General features: G+C 42.2%; 1 protein-coding gene across 3 annotated transcripts in view; it reads left to right on the forward strand.

The window, feature by feature from the left end:
* The window catches only part of mast3a (microtubule associated serine/threonine kinase 3a), a 56,297-nt gene extending 30,518 nt beyond the window's left edge, over positions 1-25,779 (forward strand). For 2 of the 3 annotated variants that reach the window (XM_024435308.2, XM_024435307.2), the window contains 19 exons: positions 1,864-1,965; positions 2,259-2,391; positions 2,755-2,825; positions 3,095-3,180; positions 4,454-4,662; positions 5,119-5,257; positions 5,475-5,607; positions 5,798-5,963; positions 6,339-6,440; positions 6,748-6,870; positions 7,085-7,197; positions 7,500-7,681; positions 7,977-8,122; positions 8,340-8,531; positions 8,891-9,105; positions 14,135-14,257; positions 20,155-20,288; positions 21,939-22,126; positions 22,423-25,779. In XM_024435308.2, coding sequence (XP_024291076.1) covers positions 1,864-1,965; positions 2,259-2,391; positions 2,755-2,825; positions 3,095-3,180; positions 4,454-4,662; positions 5,119-5,257; positions 5,475-5,607; positions 5,798-5,963; positions 6,339-6,440; positions 6,748-6,870; positions 7,085-7,197; positions 7,500-7,681; positions 7,977-8,122; positions 8,340-8,531; positions 8,891-9,105; positions 14,135-14,257; positions 20,155-20,288; positions 21,939-22,126; positions 22,423-23,225 — 3,360 coding nt within the window. In that variant the 3' untranslated portion in view covers positions 23,226-25,779. The remainder of the gene's footprint in view (positions 1-1,863; positions 1,966-2,258; positions 2,392-2,754; positions 2,826-3,094; positions 3,181-4,453; positions 4,663-5,118; positions 5,258-5,474; positions 5,608-5,797; positions 5,964-6,338; positions 6,441-6,747; positions 6,871-7,084; positions 7,198-7,499; positions 7,682-7,976; positions 8,123-8,339; positions 8,532-8,890; positions 9,106-14,134; positions 14,258-20,154; positions 20,289-21,938; positions 22,127-22,422) is intronic. The other variant, XM_024435309.2, reaches the window with a different exon arrangement.
* Positions 25,780-27,425: the final 1,646 nt, after the last annotated feature.

The following is a 27,425-nucleotide window of genomic DNA, read 5'->3' on the forward strand; positions in this document are numbered from 1 at the left end:
TTCCAAATCATGTCCAATCAATTGAATTTATGACAGGTGGACTCCAATACGTATTTAACTAAGTTATATATTTTTTCTTTCTTTTTAATACATTTGCAAACAACATTTCTGAACCTGTTCACCTTGTCATTATGGGCTATTGTGTGTAGATGGGTTTTAAAAAAAAAATCAATTTTTGAATAAGACTTAACAAAACAAAAAGTAAAGGATTCTGAATACTTTCCAAATGTATGTACTTTAAGTGCATTAAAAAGTTCGCTTGAATCCTGGCTATTGATTTACACTTTTTTAAAGCCTCCTGTGTATTGAGAACAATAGCTTGGAATTGGTTATTTGATACTGTAGGTCCTCGCTGTGCTTTGATTCTAGACCATTAGTTGGCGCCTGCCAAATGGATCTCTCAAGTCTTAGATGTAATTGCGTAAGTAGGGCTCATTGCCTAACATTCCATAGGACCAATGCTTAATCATTGCTGTCCATACAATGGCTTGCTTTTATTTTCTGCTGTTAGTTTTTTGGCATAGTTTTCCCTTGTATGTCATTAATTGTTCAAATATAGGACACATCAGAGTTCATTCAGTCCTCTTATGGTTTGTTTTTGTCCCAAGACCAAGGATGTACCCTCTCCAAAAAAAAAGCGTCACATCCTAGACGGAATTACAGTATTATGCAACCCTGTCATTGTTCGTACATGTTGTTGTACTTTCTCGTTAGACGGTGTTGCAGGCTCCTCAGTATCCCCTATCACAATCACCATTTGTCAAAGCATCGACTACAACTTTAACTTAGATTTTTCAGAAAGACTATTGCCGGTCTCATGCCTTACACATGATTCAGAGCTATTTCTGCCACATTTGTAACAACTTGAAACGGTGAATACTAAGCCAACTACCAACCGATTTTACTAATAAGGAGCAGTTCAAAAACCTTGTTGACCCAAATCTTTAAAGGGTCAATCTGCGGCTCAAACAATAACGAAGATCAGGGATGGGGCTGGAGAAATGTAACCACTTTAAAATTCCTAGACGGCGCTATGGTTGCCATGACCTCACAATTGTTTTCAATATGTTTTGATGCTATACAGTGTTTGTTTACAATTACATCATTTAAAGAAAAGACCATTACAAACTTAGATTTTGGGTTCTGATGGGGTGCAACAGTTGAACCAAGCTCATGAGGCATTCACAAGTTAGTCTTCGAGAATCAATGGATATATATCGTTAATTTGTAAGTCAAGAAATGAATGTAGCAATTGCAGCTTGACCCTTTTTTTAAGCGAGAACAGTCTGGTTATTTGATTATGAAAGAATTAGTTATACTGTAAGTGTTCTATTTGATTATCGTTACTATACAGACTAAGCCACTGACATTTATAACCGATTTATTTTGTAATGCTTCTATGGAGTTCCATACCAAAGTATCGCAGTGGTGTCATAACTTATTATGTTTTGCTGGGTGCTTATGTACAAATTTGTATTATACGCATGTGTCAATTTATGTTTTTTTTTGCATATCCCAACACCCTCATAGTGGGGATGCTGTCAGGGTCAGACATTATCAACAGTGACCCTGGAGCATTTAGGGTTAAGTATCTTGCTCAAGGGGACAGATTTTCACCTCGTCTTCTCAGGGATTCGAACTAGTGACCATTGGCTCAACGCTCTAACCGCTAGGCTACTTTTTTAAATCATTGTTTCACTTTTTATTTGGTAAATATTTTCTTAACGAACAGTGGAGTTCAAGAAAGAGATAATGGCTTGTAAGTTTCATGGTCAGGTCTACATGTGACAAATATAGTTTGAATTGATATTCCTGCTGCCTATGGCATATAAGGTTCTGTATTGTTCTTGTCATGGTCATCAGGCGTATGAGCGGTCAGACAGTGAGGAAGTGACCGTCATCATCAAGCTAGTGAAGAAGATACTCATCATTATCTCCAGGCCAGCCAGGTTACTGGAGTGTCTGGTAAGATTCCAACAATCATAAACAGTTTTTTCTTTTGTTCTTCTCCCATTTCAGGAAGTGGTGCTCTAAAAGCAATTGCTAACCAACACGGCTAATATGATGCGTAACATCCACGATGCGTTTTTGTCCAGCCTCTGATGTTAAAACATTTTTCGTAGGTTAAGTACATTGAGCGCTAGACTTAAGTACTCCACCATGAAGTGTACTCACTAGCTTGTTACAGGGTTATACATCGACCTATGTAACGTGAATCGTAACAGCCAATATTCCAATGGTCTTTACACCACCAATAGGAGTTTAACCCAGAGGAGTTCTTGCACCGTCTGGAGGCAGCAGAGGACCATGCCAAGGTGGGCCAGGTCATCAAGACAGACATCCCCCGCTACATCATCAGCCAGCTGGGCCTCACCAGAGACCCTCTGGAAGGTACAGTACCGTGGGAATTCCTCTTCCACAATCTCTTTTAATATGAAGCACTTTAGGGTTATTTTAAAACCTGGCCAAGCGGCTACCTGTTGAAAAGGTGCGCCTACCTGTTTTTGATTCTCCCATGTTGTCTCTGAATATAATGTGCAATCGATCAACTTGTGATCGCACCGAGTTGCGGAAGGGTGACATTTGTGAGGATGGCATGGGTCATGTTCATCTGGGCATGCACGATAAAATGTTTGAAAACATTTGCTACAGTAAAGGGAGTTTTTCGTATTGTCCAGGTAATCTCAACAGGTTTCAGTCTTGTTTCCTTTCGTTTGGTGCCCGACCATTCTCTCTCCCAATGTTGTACTGTAGACATGGTCCATCTGGAGCAGACCTGCCCTGGTCACGGAGCGGCCTGCAGAGACTCTGACGACACTGGGGAGGTAAGGCAACCAGAAACACTTTCACTGCAGGATAAGTTCCGCTAAGCTATGTATTAGCGTAGTGTAGCGTGTACTGTGTAGGCCTATAGCATGAACGTGCACATTATAGAATTCGCTGGCTTTAGATGAGATGCATAGAAGACAGTTAAAGTTCTTTAAAAAAAAAATGATATAACACATACTCTGGCAATTACACGGCATGTTTAATCGTTTGGACCTGGCAAATGTGTTCAGGAGAAATTGCTTTGTTCTTCAATTTTGTCTCTCAGAACCGGGCAGCCTGCGCTCCTTCTCGCAGGAAACCAGTTGAGAGCGACTTTGACACCCTCAAGCTCATCAGTAATGGGGCCTATGGGTGAGTACGAGCTCTTCGTTTGTAGCCGTCTGTCTTTTTTGAGGAACTCTGAGTGTGCAGAACGCAGAAGTGAAACAGAAAGAGGATATCTTGAATGCGTGTGCTGCCATACAGTTGGCTAAAATGCCAGAATGACATTTCTTCAACAAATACCACGCCAATGTTTATGACCAACTGGCCAAATGCCTGTTCAAATATGTTGAGTGGACCAACTGCGCCATATTAAGCTGGGTGTACACTATACGATTTTGGCCTTGATTTAGCTATCCCAGACAAGTTTTTTTTTTTTTTGAGATCGGAGACAAAATACCCATGTCGTTGCTTACTCGAGGCATGCGGCCGTCACAGATGCTCGTTTATTGTGAGCAGGTCAGAGACCCAATCTGAGGGCTACCAATCCCGTCTTTGAGCATTCCCGGACTTCCCAATGTTTATTTTCAAACGCGTTTGATTTATCGGCACAAAGTCTGCAATGTTCTTGTAGGGTGAGATGTGCAACGACAAGTTTTGAGAACGGTGATCAGCAATAGCAATGAGAGCTCGCCAGTGAAATGATGATGATATTGTTTTGCGTCACCCAGAATGCGTAGACGCAGGAGCGACGACTATAACTAGTATGCGTCTGCACTTGCCTTTTGCCAAAGTGTCAAATCGTTATAGCTCTGATGTTCACAAGCAAATGTTATTCAATAAGAAATATTAGCTAGAAACGTTTACTCTGTATGGCAAGCGTGAATGTCTGACTGAAAACGTTTTGAGGCCGCTTCGAGCCACCACTCGTTCAATGATGTGATTTGATTGTTTTTCGTGAGACCGCGCGGCATTGACCATCCTCACGCTCAAGTGAGGAATCTTGTGGTGCCTGACGCAGTCTGTGCCACATCGTTGAGTGTGCGCACCGCTATGTTGGCGAGACAAAATACGACTGGAAAGACAGTCGTTTTAATGTGAGAGGCTCAGCGACGTTAGGATTTAGAAAGTCGTGTAGTGTACACCCTGCATTGCTTACCATTGTTTGTCCAATCCTCTCAGATCTCCAAAAGTGACCAGGGCCTGTGTCTTTTTTAATAGTTTTACAGAAGACCGCTTCCTCTTTCATCTCCACTACACAATATGGCAAAAGCAATACGATTGATGCGTACTGGTCGTACTCTCACATCAGTGCAGAAGAAGTCATTTAAGACTGTTATAAGAAGCACTGAAGTAACTGACTTTTTTTCTTATTTTCTTTCTCTCTCCCTCTCCCCTTCGCTCTCCTTTTCCACGGCCGCAGTGCCGTGTTCCTGGTGAGGCACAGGGAGACCCGGCAGCGTTTTGCCATGAAGAAGATCAACCGTCAGAACCTGATGCTGAGGAACCAGATCCAGCAGGTATTTGTGGAGCGGGACATCCTGACCTTCGCCGAGAACCCCTTCGTCGTCTCCATGTTCTGTTCCTTCGAGACGCGCAGACACCTCTGTATGGTCATGGAGTATGTAGAAGGTAGGTTCTTCATGTAGATGTACACCCCTGCAGACTCACACAGACATAATGTATATTGAAGGGTAGGATCCACTGGAATGACATACAAGATGCACACGGTCACACACACACACACACACACTGATTTTTACACACTCAGATGCTACATATTGATTTAGAGACGGTACTACTTTATGGTTCTGGAGCATGACCGTGCGTCAGAACACCACCTTACCCTCCCTCGACCCACAGATTCTAAACGTAATGACTCCAAATTCACTCTTTTGGGTGTCGAAGAAGCCCAAGGAGGAGATGAGTTGAAATGATTGTCAGACCACAAAATGTTATAGCAGCTGTAACTCTGCTGCCTTGCAGTTCAAATTCAAGTCTCGGCAGCACACAAATCAAATCAGGTTCTCATGGTTGTTGCTTGCCAGCCTTTTACACAGTCTGTTGGCGTGCCGTCTTCCTCCTCAGGTGGAGACTGTGCCAACCTGTTGAAAAACATTGGCCCACTGCCAGTGGACATGACCAGGATGTACTTTGCAGAGACTGTCTTGGCACTGGAGTACCTCCACAACTACGGAATCGTACACAGAGACCTGAAACCTGACAAGTGAGTCTGGAACCTGACTAGCCAGGTGTCCTGCTCATATTATACATTAATGGCAGTGTGTATTCTACTTTGTGTTCATGTGTATAACATACATTCTGGATTAAAAAAAAAAAGTTTTACACCAAGGTGTCGTTCTGCATTGTTCACTTTCCAGCATCAACTTCTTTTTGTTCGTTTTGTAAACTATTGTTTTCTAATGCATTTTCTTCCTGTGTAGTTTGCTGATCACATCCATGGGCCACATCAAGCTGACTGACTTTGGTCTGTCCAAGATCGGCCTGATGAACATGACCACCAACCTGTATGAGGAACACATTGAAAAGGACACAAGGGAGTTTATAGACAAGCAGGTGAGCTCTCCATTTCTCTGTCCTCTTTCTCTAAATGTTTGTCTTAATTGGTTTCTAATGTCCTCTACAACTGGCTTGTCTGTCTCTGTCAGTCTCATACCTTCTCATTCAGTTTAGCTACCTGACTTATACTCTCTCTCTCTTGTCCATTGCCCATTCTTAAATCCTCCCTTCCGGTTCTCTGTCCCAGGTGTGTGGTACTCCGGAGTACATTGCTCCAGAGGTGATCCTGAGGCAAGGCTATGGGAAGCCGGTGGACTGGTGGGCTATGGGCATCATCCTCTATGAGTTCCTGGTGGGCTGTGTGCCTTTCTTCGGAGACACACCCGAACAGCTCTTCGGACAGGTGGTCAATGGTGAGAGTCATCTCCTGAATGGGGGAAACGTTAGCCTGGTTAAATTAGACTGAATGCTATGTTGGTTTTTAATGGTTCGCTCTGGTTTATCCAGGCTAGGGTAACATGGCTCTGACTGGTCAAGTTAATTCAATGAATAGGCTCTATAAGCACCTCCTGTCTTTTGCCATGGATTGCCTCTGTTGCGTGGTGCAAAAAGACTGTGATTCAAACACACCCTCTAATTTTTCTTTCAAACATCTAGTCAAGATGAAGTTCCCGTTATCAATATCACAGTTCCCACCTACCAGTCTGTTTTGAATCATTGTCAGATGTTTCATGTTGTATTGTGTGTAATTCAGATGATATGGTATTCAGGAAATGTGTTTTTCACAGATGACATCATCTGGCCTGAGGGGGAGGACGCCCTGCCTGCTGATGCCCAGGACCTGATCACCAGGCTGCTGAGGCAAAGCCCTCTGGACCGCCTCGGGACTGGTGGGTGGGCCTCTTTATTGCTGCCTTCATTTTTCCTTTTTGGAGTCACATTTATTGTAAATAAGATTTAGGAATATGTTTCGAGAGCATTTCTACATCACTGTGGATGCTACCATGATGTTTATGGATAAATACAAATCATTGTATTTTTCACTGAAATGTATTTCAATGTCATGATTGTTGTTTTTATTAGAGATAATTTGAGATTCATCAAAAAAGCACCACCTAACGTGATGTGGGTTTGACTATATTGGCCATATTGATTACCTGGTTTGATTTAAATCATTTATCCCTATGGTACTCCCAGGGGGGACACCAGAGGTCAAGATGCACATGTTCTTTGTGGGTCTGGACTGGAACGGACTGTTACGACAGAAAGCAGAGTTTATCCCTCAACTGGAGACTGAGGACGACACCAGCTACTTTGACAGTAGGTGGCGACCTTAACCACTCTCATTTGGGAGTATTTAAATGTTGTTGTGTAAGACAGTGAAGGTAGAAGTTGCCTGTAAACACAGCTCTATGATCCTTACCCCCCCCCCAGCCTAATCTTGGTCATAAGGGCGGTGTACGTAAACCTTCTCTGCGCTCAATGAGTGTGTGGGCTACTGACTACTGTAATGTATGTCTGTGATGCTCTCCAGCCCGATCTGAGCGGTACAGTCACCTGGGCTCAGATGATGATGACGAGACCTGTGATGAAGACACGTCCCTGGAGCTCAAGCAGTTCTCCTCTGTGGCACATCGCTTTAGCAAGGTGGGAAATGACCCAATGTTTGTTCATATCGTTTAGATTTAGAGTATGCCGAACATATATTTTACTCAAGAATACTCCTTGCAACACTGCCCCTTGTAATATCATCATGTTTTAGTTTGTTGGGACGAAATACAAAAAATATTTGTAAACTGAAAAGTAACTCTTCCCTTCGTGCAAAAGTCTCACTGTAATGACTTCCCCTTCAAACAGCTCTACTGAAATAAACTGTGGTTTTGTTAATAAGCATATATATATTTTTTAATTAGGTCAAGCTTGTTTTTTGACCTCTTTGTATCCCCCAGGTGTACAGCAGCACAGAGCACCTGTCCACCTCCACGCCATCCAATCATAGCCTGTCATCACCAGAGCGCAGCCACAGTGAGGAGAAGGTGGGGAGGTGGGAGGGGAGGAGTTTCTTATCCCCAGAAGAGGGACACAAACAAGGGGCCAGCGGGGACCGGAGGACTGAGGGACACCGAGGAAGGTGAGCGATGAAGGCCCTTGGTACAATAACACAGCATTCAGACTACACTGTTTTGTGTGAAGTTGTGAGCTTAGTCTAGCTTTAGCTGGAACAGCGGCAAAATTCACCAAACTACTGCGTTATTTGCCTTTTTCTATGGTTATAAGGGAGATATCGTATTCAACTCCAAATAACTATTGAAAACATGCACATTTTAAAGTTAAATATGAATTGGTGGGCAGCAGGTTTTATTCTTCCATCAATTTTAGCATAACCAGATCGCAACTGCCCCCTCTAAGTGTATCCTTCCATTCAGTCCCCCTCCCCTCATGTGCTCTAGCCTGCGTCCCAGGGCCTCCTCCGGTTCGTCCCAGTCAGAGAGGAGTGCCAGTCCGCTGGTTATGAACAGCACCCAGAGCCTGGACACCATGCCACGCTTCGCCATCTCAACTGAGGAAGAGGGTGAGTTGAGACTACACACAAATGTGTTTAGGGCTACACACGCATACTTAGAGACATAGACACACTGTCATAAAGTAAACATACACACAGGTATTTTGTGTATGTGTATACACAGGATATTTTTACTGTGCTTACATTTCTAAAAGACAAGATTGCACACTCCAGCCAGCACATTGACTTAACCCCCCCACCCCCCCCCACCCCCCTTATCTCTCAGATGGCGTAGTGTCCAACTTGCGGCGTATCCGTCTTCGTAGTAACAGCACAGGTACGCGGCCCTCCTACAGGCGCGGGGGCTCCCGCCGCTTTGGGCACCAGCTGGACACCCCCGAGAAGCCTAGGGCACCAGCGGGCTGCATGGTCCCCAAGTCTGCCTCAGTCTCTGGCCTGTCCCTCATAATCACCCCAGGTTGGTAAACCAACTGGAGCTAGCTATCGTGTACTAGCCCACTCTGACACCATTAAGAGAGTGTCTGGTCTCAAATGGTACCTTATTCCTGGTGCATGTGTTGCTTCATAGAATTCTATTTCTGTCAATTGCTTTTGTCCAGAGCTATGACTAAAAGTAGCATTTTTACATGGGCCATTCATTTGAGATGTTGCCACTGTCTCTAGGTTAGCATAATGCTAGCAACAACAACACACCTAGTATTGTACTGTATATGTGCCCTGCAAGCCTGTGTGATTTGATATGCTTGTTCTGGCTTCATAAACAGACTATACTTTGCTAAATTCCTCAGTCCTAGCATACCTCTCCATACCCCCCAGACACTGCGGACGGTGCCCCCGCCAGCCCCAAGTCATCCCTGTCCTCCAACCCCTCGTCCCGGGACTCGTCCCCCAGCCGAGGGGACCTGTCCCTCAGTAGCCTGCGCCCCCCCGTGGTCATCCACAGCTCTGGGAAGAGGTTCGGCTTCGCCCTGCGAGCCATTCGTGTCTACATGGGTGACTCCGACGTCTACACTGTGCACCACATGGTCTGGGTAAGTGTCCCTTCCACAGAATGAAATAGAACACTAGAATGGTCTTTGGCACCCCGGCAACTTAACTACAGGACAGCCATCTTGGTCAGGGAAATCGGGCTATTCAATCTTAGTCTTAAAGTTTCTACTTAAGCCAACATGTTATTTTGTCTTGTTGTACATTTAGTTACGTATTTCAAGGCTGCGTTGAAACAATGACTTTTCAATGATCCAAGACCACTCACTTAATCCCTACCATTGTGACAATGAGTCGTCAGTATTGGGGCGGCAGGGTAGCCTCTAGTGGTTAGTGTTGGACTTGTAACCAAAAGGTTGTCAAGTTCAAATCCCTGAGCTGACAAGGTACAAATCTGTCTTTCTGTCCCTGAACAGGCAGTTAACCCACTGTTCCTAGGCCATCATTGAAAATAAGAATTTGTTCTTAACTGACTTGCGTAGTTAAATAAAGATTAAATCAAATAATGCTGCATCAAATGTACCTGATCCAAGGGGCATTGGCAAACACAATGTACAGTGGCTTGCGAAAGTATTCACCCCTTGGCATTTTTCCTATTTTCTTGCCTTACAACCTGGAAGTAAAATTGAATATTTGGGGGTTTGTATCATTTGATATACACAACATGCCTACCACTTTGAAGATGCAAAATATTTTCTTGGTAGACAAGAAATTAGACAAAAAAACAGAACTTGAGCGTGCATTACTATTCACCTCCCCAATGTCAATACTTTGTAGAGCCACCGTTTGCAGCAACTACAGCTGCAAGTCTCTTAGGGTATGTCTCTATAAGCTTGGCACATCTAGCCACTGGGATTTTTGCCCATTCTTCAAGGCAAAACTGCTCCAGCTCCTTCAAGCTGAATGGGTTCCGCTGGCGTACAGTAATCTTTAAGTCATACCACAGATTCTCAATTGGATTGAGGTCTTTGCTTTCACGAGGCCATTCCAAGACATTTAAATGTTTCCCCTTAAACCACTCGAGTGTTGCTTTAGCAGTATGCTTAGGGTCATTGTCCTGCTGGAAGGTGAACCTCCGTCCCAGTCTAAAATCTCTTGAAGACGGAAACAGGGTTCCCTCAAGGATTTCCCTGTTTTTAGCACCATCCATCATTCATGAAATTCTGACCAGTTTCCCAGTCCCTACTGATGAAAAAGATCCCCACAGCATGATGCTGCCACCACCATGCTTCACTATGGGGATTGTGTTCTCGGGGTGATGAGGTGTTGGGTTTGTGCCAGACATAGTGTTTTTCTTGATAGTTAAAAAGCTTTTTTTTTTTTGTCATTTTACCAGAGTACCTTCCATATGTTTGGGAGTCTCCCACATGCCTTTTGGCGAATACCAAACGTGTTTGCTTATTTTATTTCTTTAAGCAATGGCTTTTTTTCTGGCCACTCTATCATAAAGCCCAGCTCTGGGATGTATGGCTTAAAGTGGTCCTTTATTTAACTAATCATCTCACTTCTGAAGGTAATTTGGCGCACCATATCTTATTTAGGGGTGTCATAGCAAAGGGGGTGAAGACGTAACGCACCACTGTTCCTTTAAAAAAAAGCCTCACCAGTCTGGACTATTTTGTGTATGTCTGTTACATGAAATCCAAATAATAATCCATTTAAATTACAGGTTGTAATGCAACAAAATAGGAAATACGCCAAGGGGGATGAATACTTTTGCCAGGCACTGTAATTAACTTAATTTATGTGCCCCTAATTGCACCGTATACCTTTTTTTGTTTATCCTACAGATATTGTATGTAGTAATCATGAGCCAATGAACAGGAGTTACACTGTTGGCACTGAGGCGGTATGCCCTATTGGGAAGACCACCTTGTGCCGCTCACCCTGCACTATCAGCTCCAATATAAATAACATGAGCAAGTCTACTTCTGATAAGCTTCCCAGTAAAGCGTTAAAAACAATCAAGCAACCCAGAAAAGTGATAAAAACAGCTCGTATTGACATATGCAGCCTGAGAAACAAGATCCATGAAGTCAATAACTTGCTTGTAACAGATGACATTCATGTTCTGACTATCTCTGAAACGCACTTAGATAATACCTTTTGATACAGTGGTAGCAATACATGGTTATAACATCTACCGAAAAGACATGGATGGTGTTGCGGTCTATATAAAGAACCACGCTCCAGTAAAGCTTAGACGATCTAATGTTAAATACTGTTGAAGCAAAAATGACTACAGCCTCACCTAAAACCTATTCTTGTGGGAAGCTGCTATCGACCAAGTGCAAACAGTCAGTATCAGAATAATATGTGTGAAATGCTTGATAATGTATGTGATACGAGAAGTATTTTCTGGGTGATTTAAATATTGACTGGCTCATCAAGCTGCCCACTCAAAGTGCCTGCAACCTGGTTCAAGTTGTCAGTCGACCTACCAGGGTAGTTACAAACGGCACAGGAATTAAATCAAGATGTATTGTTCACATCTTTACTAATGCTACAGAAATTTGCTTTAAAGCATTATCCAAATCCATAGGCTGTAGTGATCACAATATGATAGCCATATCGAGGAAAACCAAAGTTCCAAAGGCTGGGCCTAATATAGTGTGTTAGAGGTCATACAATAAGTTTTGTAGTGATTAACATGTTGATGTAAAGAAATATTTTCTGGTCTGGTGTGTAATGAGGAGCAACCAGTCACTGCATTTGACCCATTTATGAAACTGCTTATTCCAGTTATTAATAAGCATGCACCCTGTAAAAACTCTTAAATCCCTGTGGATTGATGAGGAGTTGAAACATTGTATGGTTGAGAGAATGAGGCAAAAGGTATGGCAAGTAAGTCTGGCAGCTCAACTGATTGGCAAACGTACTGCAAAATAAGAAATCATGTTACTAAATCAAAATAATTATACTATGAAACAAAGATTAATGATAGTAAAAAGCTTTGGGGCACTTTAAATGACATTTTGGGGGAAAAAAGCCAACTCTGCTACATCATTCATTAACTCAGATGGCTCATTCATCAAAGCCCACTGATATTGCCAACTACTTACCTTTTCATTTTTTTAACTAGGCAAGTCGGTTAAGAATTTGTTCTTATTTTCAATGACGGCCTAGCAACAGTGGGTTAACTGCATTGTTCAGAGGCAGAACGACAGATTTCAACCTTGTCAGCTCGGATTCCATCTTGAAACTTTCTGGTTACTAGTCCAATGCTTTAACCACTAGGCTACCTGCCTCATTGGCAAAATAAGCAGACTTAGGGATGACATGACAGCATCAAACGCTGACGCTGCACAGCCAAGTATATCGGACCAAATTATGAAAGACGACTTGTTACTCTTGAATTAGGTAAAAATCATTGTGGAAGAGGTGTTAATAGAATTTGTTTTCAATGACAAGCCACCGGGGTCTGACAATCTGGATGGAAAATTACTGAGGATATTGCCACTCCTATTTGCCACATCTTTGATTTAAGCCTACTAGAAAGTGTGTGCCCTTAGGCCAGGAAGGAAGCTAAAGTCATTCCGCTAGCAAAGAATAGTAAGGCCCCATTTACTGGCTTAAATCGCCGACCAATCAGCCTGTTACAAACCCTTAGTAAACTTCTGAAAAAAATTGTTGGACCGGATTCAATGCTATTACACGGTAAACAAATTGACAAGACTTTCAGCAAAATTATAGGAAAGGACACTCAACAAGCACAGCACTTACACGAATGACTGCTGGTTGGCTGAGCGAAATTGATGACAAAATGATTGCGGGGGCCGTCTTGTTAGACTTCAGTGCAGCTTTTGACATTATCGATCATAGTTTGCTGCTGGAAAAACGTATGTGTTATGGCTTTACCCCCCCCCCAGCTATAATGTGGATAAAGAGTTACTTGTCTAACAGAACAGAGGGTTTTCTTTAATGGAAGCCTCTCAAACATGATCCAGGTAGTATCATGAATTCCCCAGGGTAGCTGTTTAGGCCCCTTGATTTTTGTTCAATCTTTACTAACGACGTGCCACTGACTTTCAGTAAAGCCAGAGTGTCTATGTATGCAGATGACTCAACACTATACACGTCAGCTACTACAGAAACTGAAACAAAGAGCTGCATTTAGTTTCAGAATGGGTGGCAAGGAATAAGTTGGCCCTAAAATATTTCTAAAAGCATTGTATTTGGGGCAAATCATTCACTAAACCTCAACTAAATATTGTAATAAATAATATGGAAATTGAGATGACTAAACTGCTTGGAGTAACCCTGTATTGTAAACTGTCATGGTCAAAACATATTGATACAACAGTAGCTAAGATGAGAAGTATGTCCATAATAAAGCACTGCTCTGCCTTGACAACACTATCAACAAGGCAGGTTCTACAGGCCCTAGTTTTGTGGCACCTTGACTACTGTTTAGTCGTGTGGTCAGGTGACACAAAAAAGGACTTAGAAAAATTGCAATTGGCTCAACTGGGCAGCACGGCTTGCCCTTGGATGTACATAGAGAGCTAATATTAATAATATGCATGCCAATCACTCCTGGCTCAAAGTGGAAGAGAGTGACTTTTTGAGAGGTATTGACATGTTGAATGCACCGATCTGTCTGAACAACTGGCACACAGCTCGGAAAGCCATGCATAGTCCACAAGACATGCCACGAGGTCTCTTCACAGTCCCCAAGTCCAGAACAGTCTATGGGAGGTGCACAGCACTACATGTAGTCATGGCTCTTTGTAACTCTATTCCACATCAAGTAACTGAAGCAAGCAGTAAAATAAAAAAGCATATTATGGAACAGAGCGGACTGTGAAGCAACACAAACATAGGCACAGATGCATGCACACACGCACTATACACATACACATGGTTTAGTACTGTAGATATGTGGTAGTAGGGGCCTGAGGGCACACAGTGTGTTGTAAAATCTGTGAATGTAATGTTGTTAAATTAATGCAGTTTATACAATTTCTTCTGGACCCCAGGAAGAGGCAGCAGCTAATGGGATCCATAATAAATGCAAATGCCAAAGCAGTCAGGGTTACGTTCTTATTGGCTCTTATTCATGTGTTCCTGTAGTGTGTGGAGGAGGACACCCCGGCTCATGAGGCAGGGCTGAGAGCCGGTGACCTCATCACCCACGTGAATGGCGAGTCGGTCCAGGGGCTCGTGCACACTGAGGTGGTGGCGCTGCTGCTCAAGGTGAGACCCACTGAAAGAGGACTGTCTTAATACTCCTCATTCCCTTCCATTGGTCTTTGCTTCTCTCTCTCCATCTCTGCTAATTACACTACCTGTAATATTCTTGAGCCTAATGATATAGGCCTAGGTGTAAAACAGCTGAGGTGATAGACCAACGACCCTGGAATTAAAAGCAAAGTGTGGGTGAAGAGGGTTGGTTTCACAGGTTTACTCCCTCTGGATTATCAGTACAGCCTGTATTCTTGGCTATCGTTCCATGTCTGTCATTCGATTGTTAGTTAAACTTGAAAGGAATACCCATGGGTAGTGTGATGCGTAAGACCAATCTTTATTTGTAGTCATCTTCCTGTTGAGTATAACGGGATACAATGACAAAATGAAATATGTCTTGCTATTTATCTGTCGTTTTCTCTTTTTAATTTTTTTTTATCGAACAACTGAATCCAATGAACTGAGCAGGCTGGGCTGACATGCTTATAGCCTTGCTGGGACTTTCTAAATTATGAGTATGCATTTATAAGACTGCTGTTATTTCTATAAATATTATCTGTTATTGTTACTATAATTTTTTTTTTTCGGTCTGTTTTCCATGTTATTTGGTTAGTTCTCTTAAGCATACTCAGAGGTATTTATGTTACCATGGGACAGCCCATATTTCCCTCTGGCCTACGCCAATTGGCGGCCAAGGGTTTGCCTTAGGATGCAAAGGTGTGTCATGAGTCAGGAAGATGGTATGATGGTCTTAGTGACAACAGACCTAGTTATGGGGGGGAGGTTTTAGTGGGTGGAATATTAGGACAATTGGAGGCTATGAGGACACTTAATCATCATGGTAAGTTTACAAACATTGGTTGTGGTAAGTATAATTGAAACTTGGTTGTCATTATGGTAAGTATAGCCGGTTATAATTGTAATGGCTTAGCAGATCATAAAAAAAGATACATTTTTAGAATATAATATCTATTGTTTACAGGAAACTCATTCTACAAATATAGATGAGGTTGGGTGTAAAAAGGACTGGGAGGGAGAAATATACTTTTTTCATGGTCAAAGGGGGGCAAATATGGGCCAAATAATGATGATCCGCGAAGAAAAAAAAAAAAAAAAAAAAAAAAAAATAAAAATCTATCTATCTATCTATCTAGAAAATAATCTCGAGCTCACAAGCAACTAAATAATCTTATGGTGGGAGATTATAATACGGTTTTAAGTACCTCAATGGATTGTAAAGGAAATCACACTGCAAACTATCACCCTCAAGCACTTAAGGAGATCACAAAGATTATGGATACATTAGAAATAGTGGGTATATGGAGACTGAAAAAACCCTGACCTAGTGAGAAAAACACAGAGGCTCATCAAGCTAGCCATGTTGATTACTTCCTAGTCTCATTCTTGCTGGCATCAAAAGTAAAACATAAAAAAAGTGTTAATAGGAGAACGAATGCGATCGGACCACCATCTAATTGGCCTCCATATGACTCTTACAGAATTTCCACGGGAACGGGGATATTGAATCAGCCTATTGGATGGCAATTTGTTCTTAACAAAGACAAAATAATTCATAATTGACTTTTTTTGCACATCATAGGTACAGCAGATCCCCTTATTGTATGGGACACTTTTAAATGTGCTTTTAGAGGCCATTCAATACAATACTCATCATTAAACCAATACGTTTAGGTGAAAAGAGATTAGATTAATTAAGGAGTGACAGTGCAGGTAGATGGTAATGGACACTGTACTATAGAGGCACAAAATAGGTTAGAGGAAAAACAAAAAGAAATGGAGGTACTTATTCAAGAACAATCAAGTGTAATGTATCACAAAAATAAAGCGAATTGGACTGACAGTTGTGAAATGCACAACATTTTTCATACAAATACTCTCTTAGAAGTTACAGAAATCATTACAAATTATGGAGTCATACATGATTCGCCAAATGTTTTCTTTCCACTGAATGATGATAACTGTATGGAATTTTCCCCCCAAAAGAATAATATAAAATGATCAAATTTACAAAAAGACTTGTGTGAAGTCCAACTTACAGAAGAGGAACTTTGAGGCAATACATCTTTTCAGTCTGGAAAAACACCCCGGCTTCATGGTATATTATACCTTTTTTTGATGTATTCAAAGATCCATTATTAGCATGTTTTAATTACTCCTATAAAAATTGCAGACTTTCAGGTACTCAAGTTCTGATTTCAATACTACTAAAACATGACCCAGGTGGTAAGTATAAATATCCTGTCCATTTAAAAAATAAACTAGAGGCCTCTTACACCAATGTTGTGATATGAAAATCCTGGCGAAATGCATAGCACATGGAATTTAAAAAGGTTTTACTAGATATTGTTCATCCTGATCAGACAGGTTTTTTTTTTTTTTACATGGACGATATATTGGAGATAATATACAATTACTTGAAACAATTGAACATTATGAATCATCCAAGATACCAGGCCTGGTCTTCGTAGCAGATTTTGAAAAGACGTTTGATTAAAGTACAAAAGTGTCTGTATGCTGATGACTTTTTTTTTTTTTCTTAAGTCTGCAATCTGGATCCCTGCGCAGTTTCATTTGAAGAGCTTGATCACTTTTCTAGCCTCTCTGGACTGAAATGTAATTATGACGAGTGTACCATATGTATTGGATTGTTAGTGTTTACACTACCCTGTAGTTTACCAATAAAATGGGTGGATGGTGAAGTAGACATACTTCGTATTCACATCTCAAAAAATATAATTGAACTTACCACAATTTCAATAGAAAGTTAGCAAAAATAGACAAGATTCTGCAACCATGGAGATGTAAATACTTACATTGAAAAAATTACATTGATTAACACTTTGGTCCTATCACAGTTCACTTACTTACTCCAGACTACTACTTTATAAAAAAATCATATGACCAAAAAATATTAAATTATTTGGAATACAAAGCCAGACAAAATTAAGTGTGCCTATTTTTGAGTTTGGGGGCTAAAATGAACTATTAAAGCTTTAGAACTCTCACTAAAAGCTTCACTCATAAGTAATAATTAAACCCAAAATGGTTCTCCAGTAGAATATTAAGAAAAGCTCATCCTTTGTTCAAAAAGGGCTTTTTTGCCTTTATATAGATTACAACTTCTCCTTTCTGACAAATTGATAATGAAATGTTCATACAAAGCTGGTTACAATTTCAGTTTTATCCTCCAGAAAAGATAATATTTGTTATGGTTAAACGCAAATATACTGCGTAATAAAATAAAAAAATTCTATGTATTTTTTAGAATTGTATTATATTTATTATTGATATTATGAATAGAAAATGGAGGAGTTATGTCACATTGCAACTATTGAAAATATGGGAATAGCTGCTCAATCCGGATTTACAACCAACTGATTGCAGCATTTCCACAAACATGGAGGAGACAAGTGGAAAAGGGAGAAAGTTGGGAACTTGTTTGACTAACATATATTAAAAATACAAATTGGCTGAAAGGAATTGGCATAAATACAAAAATATACCAGTTTCATTTGAGGACAAAAATGACCACTGCGCTATAAAGGTTGCAAAATTATGGAGAGTTTATTGATGTACCGATTCCATGGCACATGGTTTATGAACTGGTTAAAAAAAAGACACTTGATTCAACACTTAGTTTTTCAATTTAGATGATTTATATACAATTCTTGCCACTAACTGTGTGTGTATGTATATATTGCTCAAAAAAATAAGGGGAACACTTAAACAACACAATGTAACTCCAAGTCAATCACACTTCTGAAATCAAACTGTCCACTTAGGAAGCAACACTGATTGACAATAAATTTCACATGCTGTTGTGCAAATGGAATAGACAACAGGTGGAAATTATAGGCATTTAGCAAGACACACCCAATAAAGGAGTGGTTCTGCAGGTGGGGACCACAGACCACTTCTCAGTTCCTATGCTTCCTGGCTGATGTTTTGGTCACTTGAATGCTGGCGGTGCTTTCACTCTAGTGGTAGCATGAGACGGACTCTACAACCCACACAAGTGGCTCAGGTAGTGCAGCTCATCCAGGATGGGACATCAGTGCGAGCTGTGGCAAGAAGGTTTGCTGTGTCTGTCAGCGTAGTGTCCAGAGCATGGAGGCGCTACCAGAAGACAGGCCAGTGCCGTAGGAGGGCAACAACCCAGCAGCAGGACCGCTACCTCTGCCTTTGTGCAAGGAGGAGCAGGAGGAGCACTGCCAGAGCCCTGCAAAATGACCTCCAGCAGGCCACAAATGTGCATGTGTCTGCTCAAACGGCCAGAAACCGACTCCATGAGGGCCCGACGTCCACAGGTGGGGGTTGTGCTTACAGCCCAACACCGTGCAGGACGTTTGGCATTTGCCAGAGAACACCAAGATTGGCAAAATCGCCACTGGCGCCCTGTGCTCTTCACAGATGAAAGCAGGTTCACACTGAGCACATGTGACAGACGCCGTGGAGAACGTTCTGCTGACTGCAACATCCTCCAGCATGACCGGTTTGGCGGTGGGTCAGTCATGGTGTGGGGTGGCATTTTTTGGGGGGGGCGCACAGCCCTCCATGTGCTCGCCAGAGGTAGCCTGACTGCCATTAGGTACCGAGATGAGATCCTCAGACCCCTTGTGAGACCATATGCTGGTGCGGTTGGCCCTGGGTTCCTCCTAATGCAAGACAATGCTAGACCTCATGTGGCTGGAGTGTGTCAGCAGTTCCTGCAAGAGGAAGGCATTGATGCTATGGACTGGCCCGCCTGTTCCCCAGACCTGAATCCAATTGAGCACATCTGGGACATCATGTCTCGCTCCATCCACCAACACCACGTTGCACCACAGACTGTCCAGGAGTTGGCGGATGCTTTAGTCCAGGTCTGGGAGGAGATCCCTCAGGAGACCATCCGCCACCTCATCAGGAGCATGCCCGGCGTTGTAGGGAGGTCATACAGGCACGTGGAGGCCACACACACTACTGAGCCTCATTTTTGACTTGTTTTAAGGACATTACATCAAAGTTGGATCAGCCTGTAGTGTGGTTTTCCACTTTAATTTTGAGAGTGACTCCAAATCCAGACCTCCATGGGTTGATAACTTTGATTTCCATTGATCATTTTTGTGATTTTGTTGTCAGCACATTCAACTATGTAAAGAAGCGTATTCAAGAATATTTCATTCATTCAGATCTAGGATGTGTTATTTTAGTGTTCCCTTTATTTTTTGGAGCAGTGTATATATTTTGCTACGAAGAGACAGAATCAATGTATTCTGGTATTTCCCCGATGTAGCTTGTTTCTGCTCACAGATTCAGGAAGGGTTAAAAAAAATCACAACATGCACTTAAAATTTACCTTACAAATAGCAGTGTTGGGCGATTTTGGAAAGCCATCGTCAATAAAAAAAAATGGAATAATACTCGTAGGAGAAGTGTTCATCTTGAGCTCACAATCTGTGGATACTATACGTTTTTTTAGAAAGGTTAAAGAAATTATGCAAAACATTGAAAAATATATGGCACATGGAAACCAGATGAGGGTGGTCTTTGGTGATAGGTGGGCTGGGAGTGGCTGAGGGTTGGGATTAAAGAGCTTATGTTTGGCAATGTGTTATTATGTGACTCCTTTATATAAAAGTACCATGTCTTTATGTAGCAGAAGCTTTTAAACATATTTGTCTTCCGAAGAAGACATGGCGGCTGGGTTAATAAAAAACAACACTAATTTACTTCCGTTGGTTGTTCCTTCGCTCCCTCTCTCGCTCTGGCCTTTTTGTTGTTGCCTTTTATCACTTACCACCTTCCAAAATATGATCACGAAACTGACAAGTGCCCAAATTATACCATATTATTTTCACTTGTCCTGTATTTGAAGACCAGTAAACCAATAGCCCTTCTATTCCCAGAGTGGCAGCAAGGTGACGCTGCAGACCACAGCCCTGGAGAACACCTCCATCAAGGTGGGCCCAGCCAGGAAAACCAGCAACAAGAGCAAGATGGCCCGACGCAGCAAGAAGAAGAGGAAGGACGACCAGGACAGGTAAAGAGCAGAACATTTTACAAGGCTCTCCATTATGAGGAGCAGTTACTCCAGTCACCACGACCAATGTGTAGCACCTACAGTGAGGCGACCCATACAATGACCAATTACATTAAAGTGCAGACTGTCAGCTTTCATTTGAGTGTATATTCATCCATATTGGTAGTGGTGAACCGTTTTTAGAAATGACAGCACTTTTTGTACATGGTCCTCCTCGATTTTAGGGAACCGAAGTGATGCTCACTTATGTGTATTTAAAGTATACTGAACAAAAATCTAAACTTAACATGTAAAGTGTAGATTTCATGAGCTGAAATAAAAGATCCTAGAAATGTTCCAAATCTACAGAGATTATTTCTAGAAAATTGTTTGAGCATTTCTCCTTTACCAAGATAATCTATCCACCTGAGTGTGGCATATCAAGAAGCTGATAAACAGCATGATCATTACACAGGTGTACTTTGTGCTCGAGAGAAAATGCCACTAAAATGTAGAGTTTGGTCACACAATGCCACAGATGTCTCAAGTTTTGAGGGAGTGAAATTGGTATGCTGACTGGAGGAATGTCTAGCAGAGCTGTTGCCAGAGCTTTGAATGTTAATTTCTCTACCATAACTCACCTCCAACATCGTTTTAAAGGATTTTGCAGTATGTCCAACCGGCCTCAACTGCCGTCCACGTGTAACCACACAAACCCAGGGATTCCACATCTGGCTACTAAACATGCGATATCGTCTTAGACCAGCCATCCTGATTTTTATCAATGGCATTTTAATAAACTGAGTTACCGTGACGAGATCCTGAGGCCCATTGTCGTGCCATTCATCCGCCGCCATCACTTAATATTTCAGCATGATAATACACAGCACCATGTTGCAAGGGTCTGTATAGAATTCCTGGAAGCTGAAAATGTCCCAGTTCTGCTATGGCCTTCATACTCACCAAATGTGTCACCCGTCGAGCATGTTTGGGATGCTCTGGATCGACAGCATGTTGCAGTTCCTGACAATATCCAGCAGCTTCGCACAGCCATTGAGTGGGACAACATTCCACAGGCCACAATCAACAGCCTGACTGACTATGCGAAGGACATGTGTCGAACTGCATGAGGCAAGATGTGATCACACAAGATACTGACTGGTTTTCTGATCCACGCCACTACTTAATTTTTTTATAAAGGTATCGGTGACCAACCGATGCATTTCTGTATTCCCAGTCATGTGAAATCCGTCTTAGGGCCTAATGCATTTATTTAAATTGGCTAATTTTACTTCTATGAACTGTAACTCAGTAAAGTCTTAAGAATTGTGGCGTGTTGCTTACATTTTTTGTTCAGTGTAGTATTTTGACCCATATTCCTAGCACACAATCACTACATCAAGCATGTGACTACAAAGTTGTTGGATGCATTTGCAGTTTATTTTGGTTGTATTCCAGATGTGCCCAATGGAAAGGAATTGTAAATAATGCATTGGGTCATTTTGGAGCAACTTCTATTGTATATAAGAACAAGGAAAAATATAGAATTCTGTGCCGCCTAATGCTAATATTGCTGTCTTTTATAGCCACAGAATTTGGTGTATTATCACGTCACATGAAAAGGATTGCTGAAAATATCCACTTAAATTGAATCCCATTTCTCTCCTGTAGTAGACGACGTAGCGTCTTGAGGAAGATGGCCAAGCACACCCCTCCTCCCATGCAGAGCAGTCGCAGTTTCTCCTCCGGCTTCCAGCATTCAGTATCCTCCAGTGACAGCTTGTCTGGCTCCCCCACCCAGAGCCTCTCGCCTGGGCCCAGCACACCCTGCCCCTCCCCCGCCCCCGACCAGTCTGGAGGTGAGTAACTAGCCTCTATTGGATGGAAACTGTGGTTCGATAGTCGGCCATTTTGTGATGTACATATTTAATGTAATGTTTCAACCGTTATGATATACCAAGTCAATTGGTATCGGAATAGAAAATACCTGGGTTATGTAAAAGCTCTTGGTTTTCATGGTACATGTCATACAGAAATGCAGGCAAAAGTTGATTCTCATTATTATCAAACCATTTAACAGCACGACAGCGAGAATGCTTTCTTTGTCACTGAAGAAATCAAAGGCTTATCTACAGCATGTTCTATCTCTTCTCAGACTCCAACTCTCCCCAGAGCTCCTCTCCCTGCTCTAGCTCTCCCAACTCCCCCGTCCCCCAGGCCCGTCCCAGCTCCCTCCAGGTCCTAGGCCGCTACACCAAGGCAGGCCGCTGCAAGTCCACCAGCAGCATCCCCCCCTCCCCGCTGGCCTGTATCCCCCCTCCGCAGCCCCTTTCCTCCCAGTGCTCTCCGTCCTCCCTCCCTGGCCTGTCCAAGGGCCTCCACGGCAAGACCCTGTCCCCTCCCACCGTTGCCCGCCACTCTGTCCGCCCGCGCAGCGCCGAGCCGCCCCGCTCTCCCCTCCTCAAGAGGGTGCAGTCGGCTGAGAAGCTCTCCGGGGCGTACCACGGTGACAAGAAGGGCTACGCCACCCGCCGACACACCATGGAGGTACCTCTGTCGGAGGGGGAGGGGCTAGAGGACCTGGATACGGCCAGAGGGTTTGTCTGTGTGGGGGAACAACATGGCCGCCAGGGCCTGTATCTGGGCAGTCAGAGAATCCACAGGGAGTCGACAAGCAGCGACCACCGCAGTGACCACTGCTCCAAGGAGTTGGTGATGAGGAAACTGGCCCTGTCCGAGAGGAGGGACTCCTTTAAGAAGCAGAAGGCGGTGCAGGAGGTGAGCTTTGACGACCCGAATGAGAAGGAGCCAAGAGCCAACCTCCCCGTCAGGCAGCCGCGGTTTAAGGCATCGTGGATTAACTTGGCTCAGTCCGACTGGAGCCTGGAGGCTGCGGGGAGAGGAGCACAGGGTACAGCAGCACAGAAATCCAAACCAAAAGAGAGGGAGGGGTTTTAGCCTAGCGTTGCTCCAAAAAGCTGAAAGGTAGAGTCTAAGGTTACATAATCTCTTATCGACTACTGTACAGTATTTGAAGGGCTTGCATGTTTATCCGCAAGTATATACTCAAGTTGTGCCAATCGAGGCAACCGGAGGGAGAGAAGAACGAAAATAAAGTTGTTACATGGTCGAGTTAACGTTACAGTATGCATCCTACCACACTAAACAAACTTTTGAGTGCCAAAATTGGTTTACATCCTATTTTTGGTTTCCCCCTCCTTCACCCTTTGGTTTTAGGTTCACTGTAGCACCTGTAACATGTTTGTACTTTGTAAATACGTTTTCATTTTTTTTACTGAAATAACCTGTTCATGACTTTTTAATGTTAATTTGTTTTTATTTCAGGGCTGAATATGACGTCATGTATTATTGGCCCTATTTGTGTAAATCGCACAAATTAGGTGCAGCCATTCTGTTGTGTGAATTGATAGGGACTTGAGGAAACTAAATTAAGAACAAATGTTTTAGATGTGGTTTCTAGATGGAGACAGAGGATGAAGCAATTTCTTTGTCCATTATCTCTTAAATTTTAAGTTGGTTAACATTTAGTATTCCAAAAGTGTTTAATTTCTTGGGAAATGGCTGCTGATTTGTCTGATCAAAAATGGCCTTTCAAACACATGTTGAATGTTTATGTACTTACTGTGTCCAAGCCCTTTTTAATTCAGTGCTGTCTTTTAACACACTAGAACAATAATGTGTTTGGTAATGATTTGTAGTCCACTATCTGGACTGGATCCAAGAGAATCAAGGAAAGTGTGTCACGTTTTAAAAGACCTTGGCACAAGTATGAAAGGTATCTACATTCGGTATGCTTTGAAATGGTGCCCCCATGCTAAAGTGTGGATTTCTCATAGGAACCCTTCTAAAAAATAGAGGTAGTGTACATAGGAGGCTTTATGAATAGGGCCCTGCTGCCATGCCCTGTCAATCATCCAGTAAAATCATCAAATGGATTCCACCAATTCTCTCATTGGTTTAAATCACAAAATGATTGACAAAATAAATTAAGCTAAGTTCTGCCTTTACTACCTTTTTTGATACTAGATTGTTGGCGATCCTACAATGCCGTACTTACCTGCTTGTTGAAGCAAGCTACCCTACAATCTAATTTAGCAGGAGAGCTTTTGTACAGGTTAGGCATTTCCTCTTAACGCAGTTCTCGTTATTTTTCAGAACCCTGGTTTAAGAATCGTACAATGTATGTAGGAACTGGCTCTCTTTGCGGTTTTTAACCATGTTATATGAATGTTTACATTTTTTGGGGTCAAGTGTACTGTATTTGAAGTTTTTCCATCTGCTGTTAAGTTATTACAACGAATGACGGTAAACAGCAGGATTCCAACAGAAGCCCTGAGGGACAAATTGAAATGTTTTGTGTGTATATTTTGACATGGAAGCAGTCTAGTTGTATTGCTGATTCGCCTATGCTATTCACACACACCGTAACTAATCTAAACGTCAGTTGGCAATGATTAAAAAGTGACTTGGGGGGGTAGAACAGCAGACTTGAGAATGACAGTGGTTTGGTGAGAGATTTGAAGATGGTTTTGCTCTGAACTTTGTATACTCTCATTGGCACATTGTTTTCTTCTGCAACTATGGAATTAACAGCCAAAATGCTTCCACTCTCGCTTATTTCAAATAAGCTGTAATATCAGGATGAACTGTCAGATGTTAGGAACACGTGTTTCACGGTGGGAATATTGACAAGAGTTTAAATAATTTAGCACCAACTAATACTTGAACAACTGGAACGAGAGAGGATCGCAAGGTCAAATCTAAAACTTATCTACTTGTTTTATTACCCAACATTGTTTACTTAATTAGTACTTGAAACATGTGTTTGAGGATATAATCAAATAAGTAATTCAATTCACAATGGATTTCCCAGATCTTGATTATTGTCAAAATGTGGTCCGTTTGTTGGAAATACTGCATCTTGCTACGGTGTAATCATACTAGACATTTTTACTGAATAACTACATGTTAAATTGTCAGATGTTTCCATGGTCTAGCTTGCTAGAGAATTTGTCTGATTCTTACAGTATGGCTAAGCTGACCACGATTGTGAACATAACCATTCTGCATTTCTACACTGTTCAATGTTACACAAAAAAAACTCTGGCACCCAAATTTGTTCGTGTACATTGTTTACGTCACTGAATTGTATTCATTATTTTTCCATTTTTCTTTTCCAATTCGACTTCAATAACACTTAAGAATAAAGAGGGTAAAGTATGAGGTGCACACAGTATACAACCAGCTGATGATACTTTCTCACATTTTTCCTGACACTGTATATGGAAAAGGGGACATCTGTAATGTTGATTTCGTCACACGGGTGGTCAATTGTAATTCATATAGATAATTCACATTGTTTTGTTCTGTCTTTTACCTTGGTGGCCCTCGAACAACTTCATTTCATATTTCTCAAAACTGGTTTCTGGTGAAATCCATTGCTTTATACGCTCTAACAGCATTTTGAAATAAATTAATGGCAGAAGACTAATATGAAGTGGACCATTTATTTTATTAACTACAATTTTGATAAACACATTCACAACACTAACTACTCAAGGCTCATTGTGATCCAATGCATATTTCTCCATTCAAAACAATTATATACAGTGGGGGGAACAAGTATTTGATACACTGCCGATTTTGCAGGTTTTCCTACACAAAGCATGTAGGTCTGTAATTTTTATCATAGGTACCGGTACACTTCAACTGTGAGAGATGGAATCTAAAACAAATCCAGAAAATCACATTGTATGATTTAAGTAATTAATTTGCATTTTATTGCATGACATAAGTATTTGATCAACCAACCAGTAAGAATTGCAGCTCTCAGACCTGTTAGTTTTTCTTTAAGCCCTCCTGTTCTCCACTCGTTACCTGTATAAAAGACACCTGTCCACACACTCAAACAGACTCCAACCTCTCCACAATGGCCAAGACCAGAGAGCTGTGTAAGGACATCAGGGTTAAATTGCAGACCTGTACAAGGCTAGGATGGGCTACAGGACAATTGGCAAGCAGCTTGGTGAGAAGGCAACAACTGTTGGCGCAATTATTAGAAAATGGAAGAAGTTCAAGATGACGGTCAATCACCCTCAGTCTGGGGCTCCATGCAAGATCTCACCTTGTGGGGCATCAATGATCATGAGGAAGGTGAGGGATCAGCCCAGAACTACACGGCAGGACCTGGTCAATGACCTGAAGAGAGCAGGGACCACAGTCTCAAAGAAAACCATTAGTAACACTACGCAGTCATGGATTAAAATCCTGCTGCGCATGCAAGGTCCCCTTGCTCAAGCCAGCGCATGTCCAGGCCCATCTGAAGTTTGCCAATGACCATCTGGATGATCCAGAGGAGGAATGGGAGAAGGTCATGTGGTCTGATGAGACAAAAATAGAGCTTTTTGGTCTAAACTCCACTCGCTGTGTTTGGAGGAAGAAGGATGAGTACAACCCCAAGAACACCATCCCAACCGTGAAGCATGGAGGTGGAAACATCATTCTTTGGGGATGCTTTTCTGCCAAGGGACAGGACGACTGCACCGCATTGAGGGGAGGATGGATGGGGCCATGTATCGCGAGATCTTGGACAACAACCTCCTTCCCTCAGTAAGAGCATTGATGATGGGTCGTGGCTGGGTCTTCCAGCATTACATCGACCCGAAACGCACAGCCAGGGCAACTAAGGAGTGGCTCTGTAAGAAGTATCTCAAGGTCCTGGAGTGGCCTAGCCAGTCTCCAGACCTGAACCCAATAGAAAATCTTTGGAGGGAGCTGAAAGTCCGTATTGCCCAGCGACAGCCCTGAAACCTGAAGGATCTGGAGAAGGTCTGTATGGAGGAGTGGGCCAAAATCCCTGCTGCAGTGTGTGGAAACCTGGTCAAGAACTACAGGAAACGTATGATCTCTGTAATTGCAAACAAAGGTTTCTGTACCAAATATTAAGTTCTGCTTTTCTGATGTATCAAATACTTATGTCATGCAATAAAATGCAAATTAATTACTTAAATCATACAATGTGATTTTCTGGATTTTTGTTTTAGATTCCGTCTCTCACAGTTGAAGTGTAGCTATGATAAAAAATTACAGACCTCTACATGCTCTAAGTAGGAAACACTGACAATTTTGCAGGTTATC

Source organism: Oncorhynchus tshawytscha, linkage group LG10, assembly GCF_018296145.1.
Source record: "Oncorhynchus tshawytscha isolate Ot180627B linkage group LG10, Otsh_v2.0, whole genome shotgun sequence".
NCBI classification, from domain to species: Eukaryota; Metazoa; Chordata; class Actinopteri; order Salmoniformes; family Salmonidae; genus Oncorhynchus; species Oncorhynchus tshawytscha.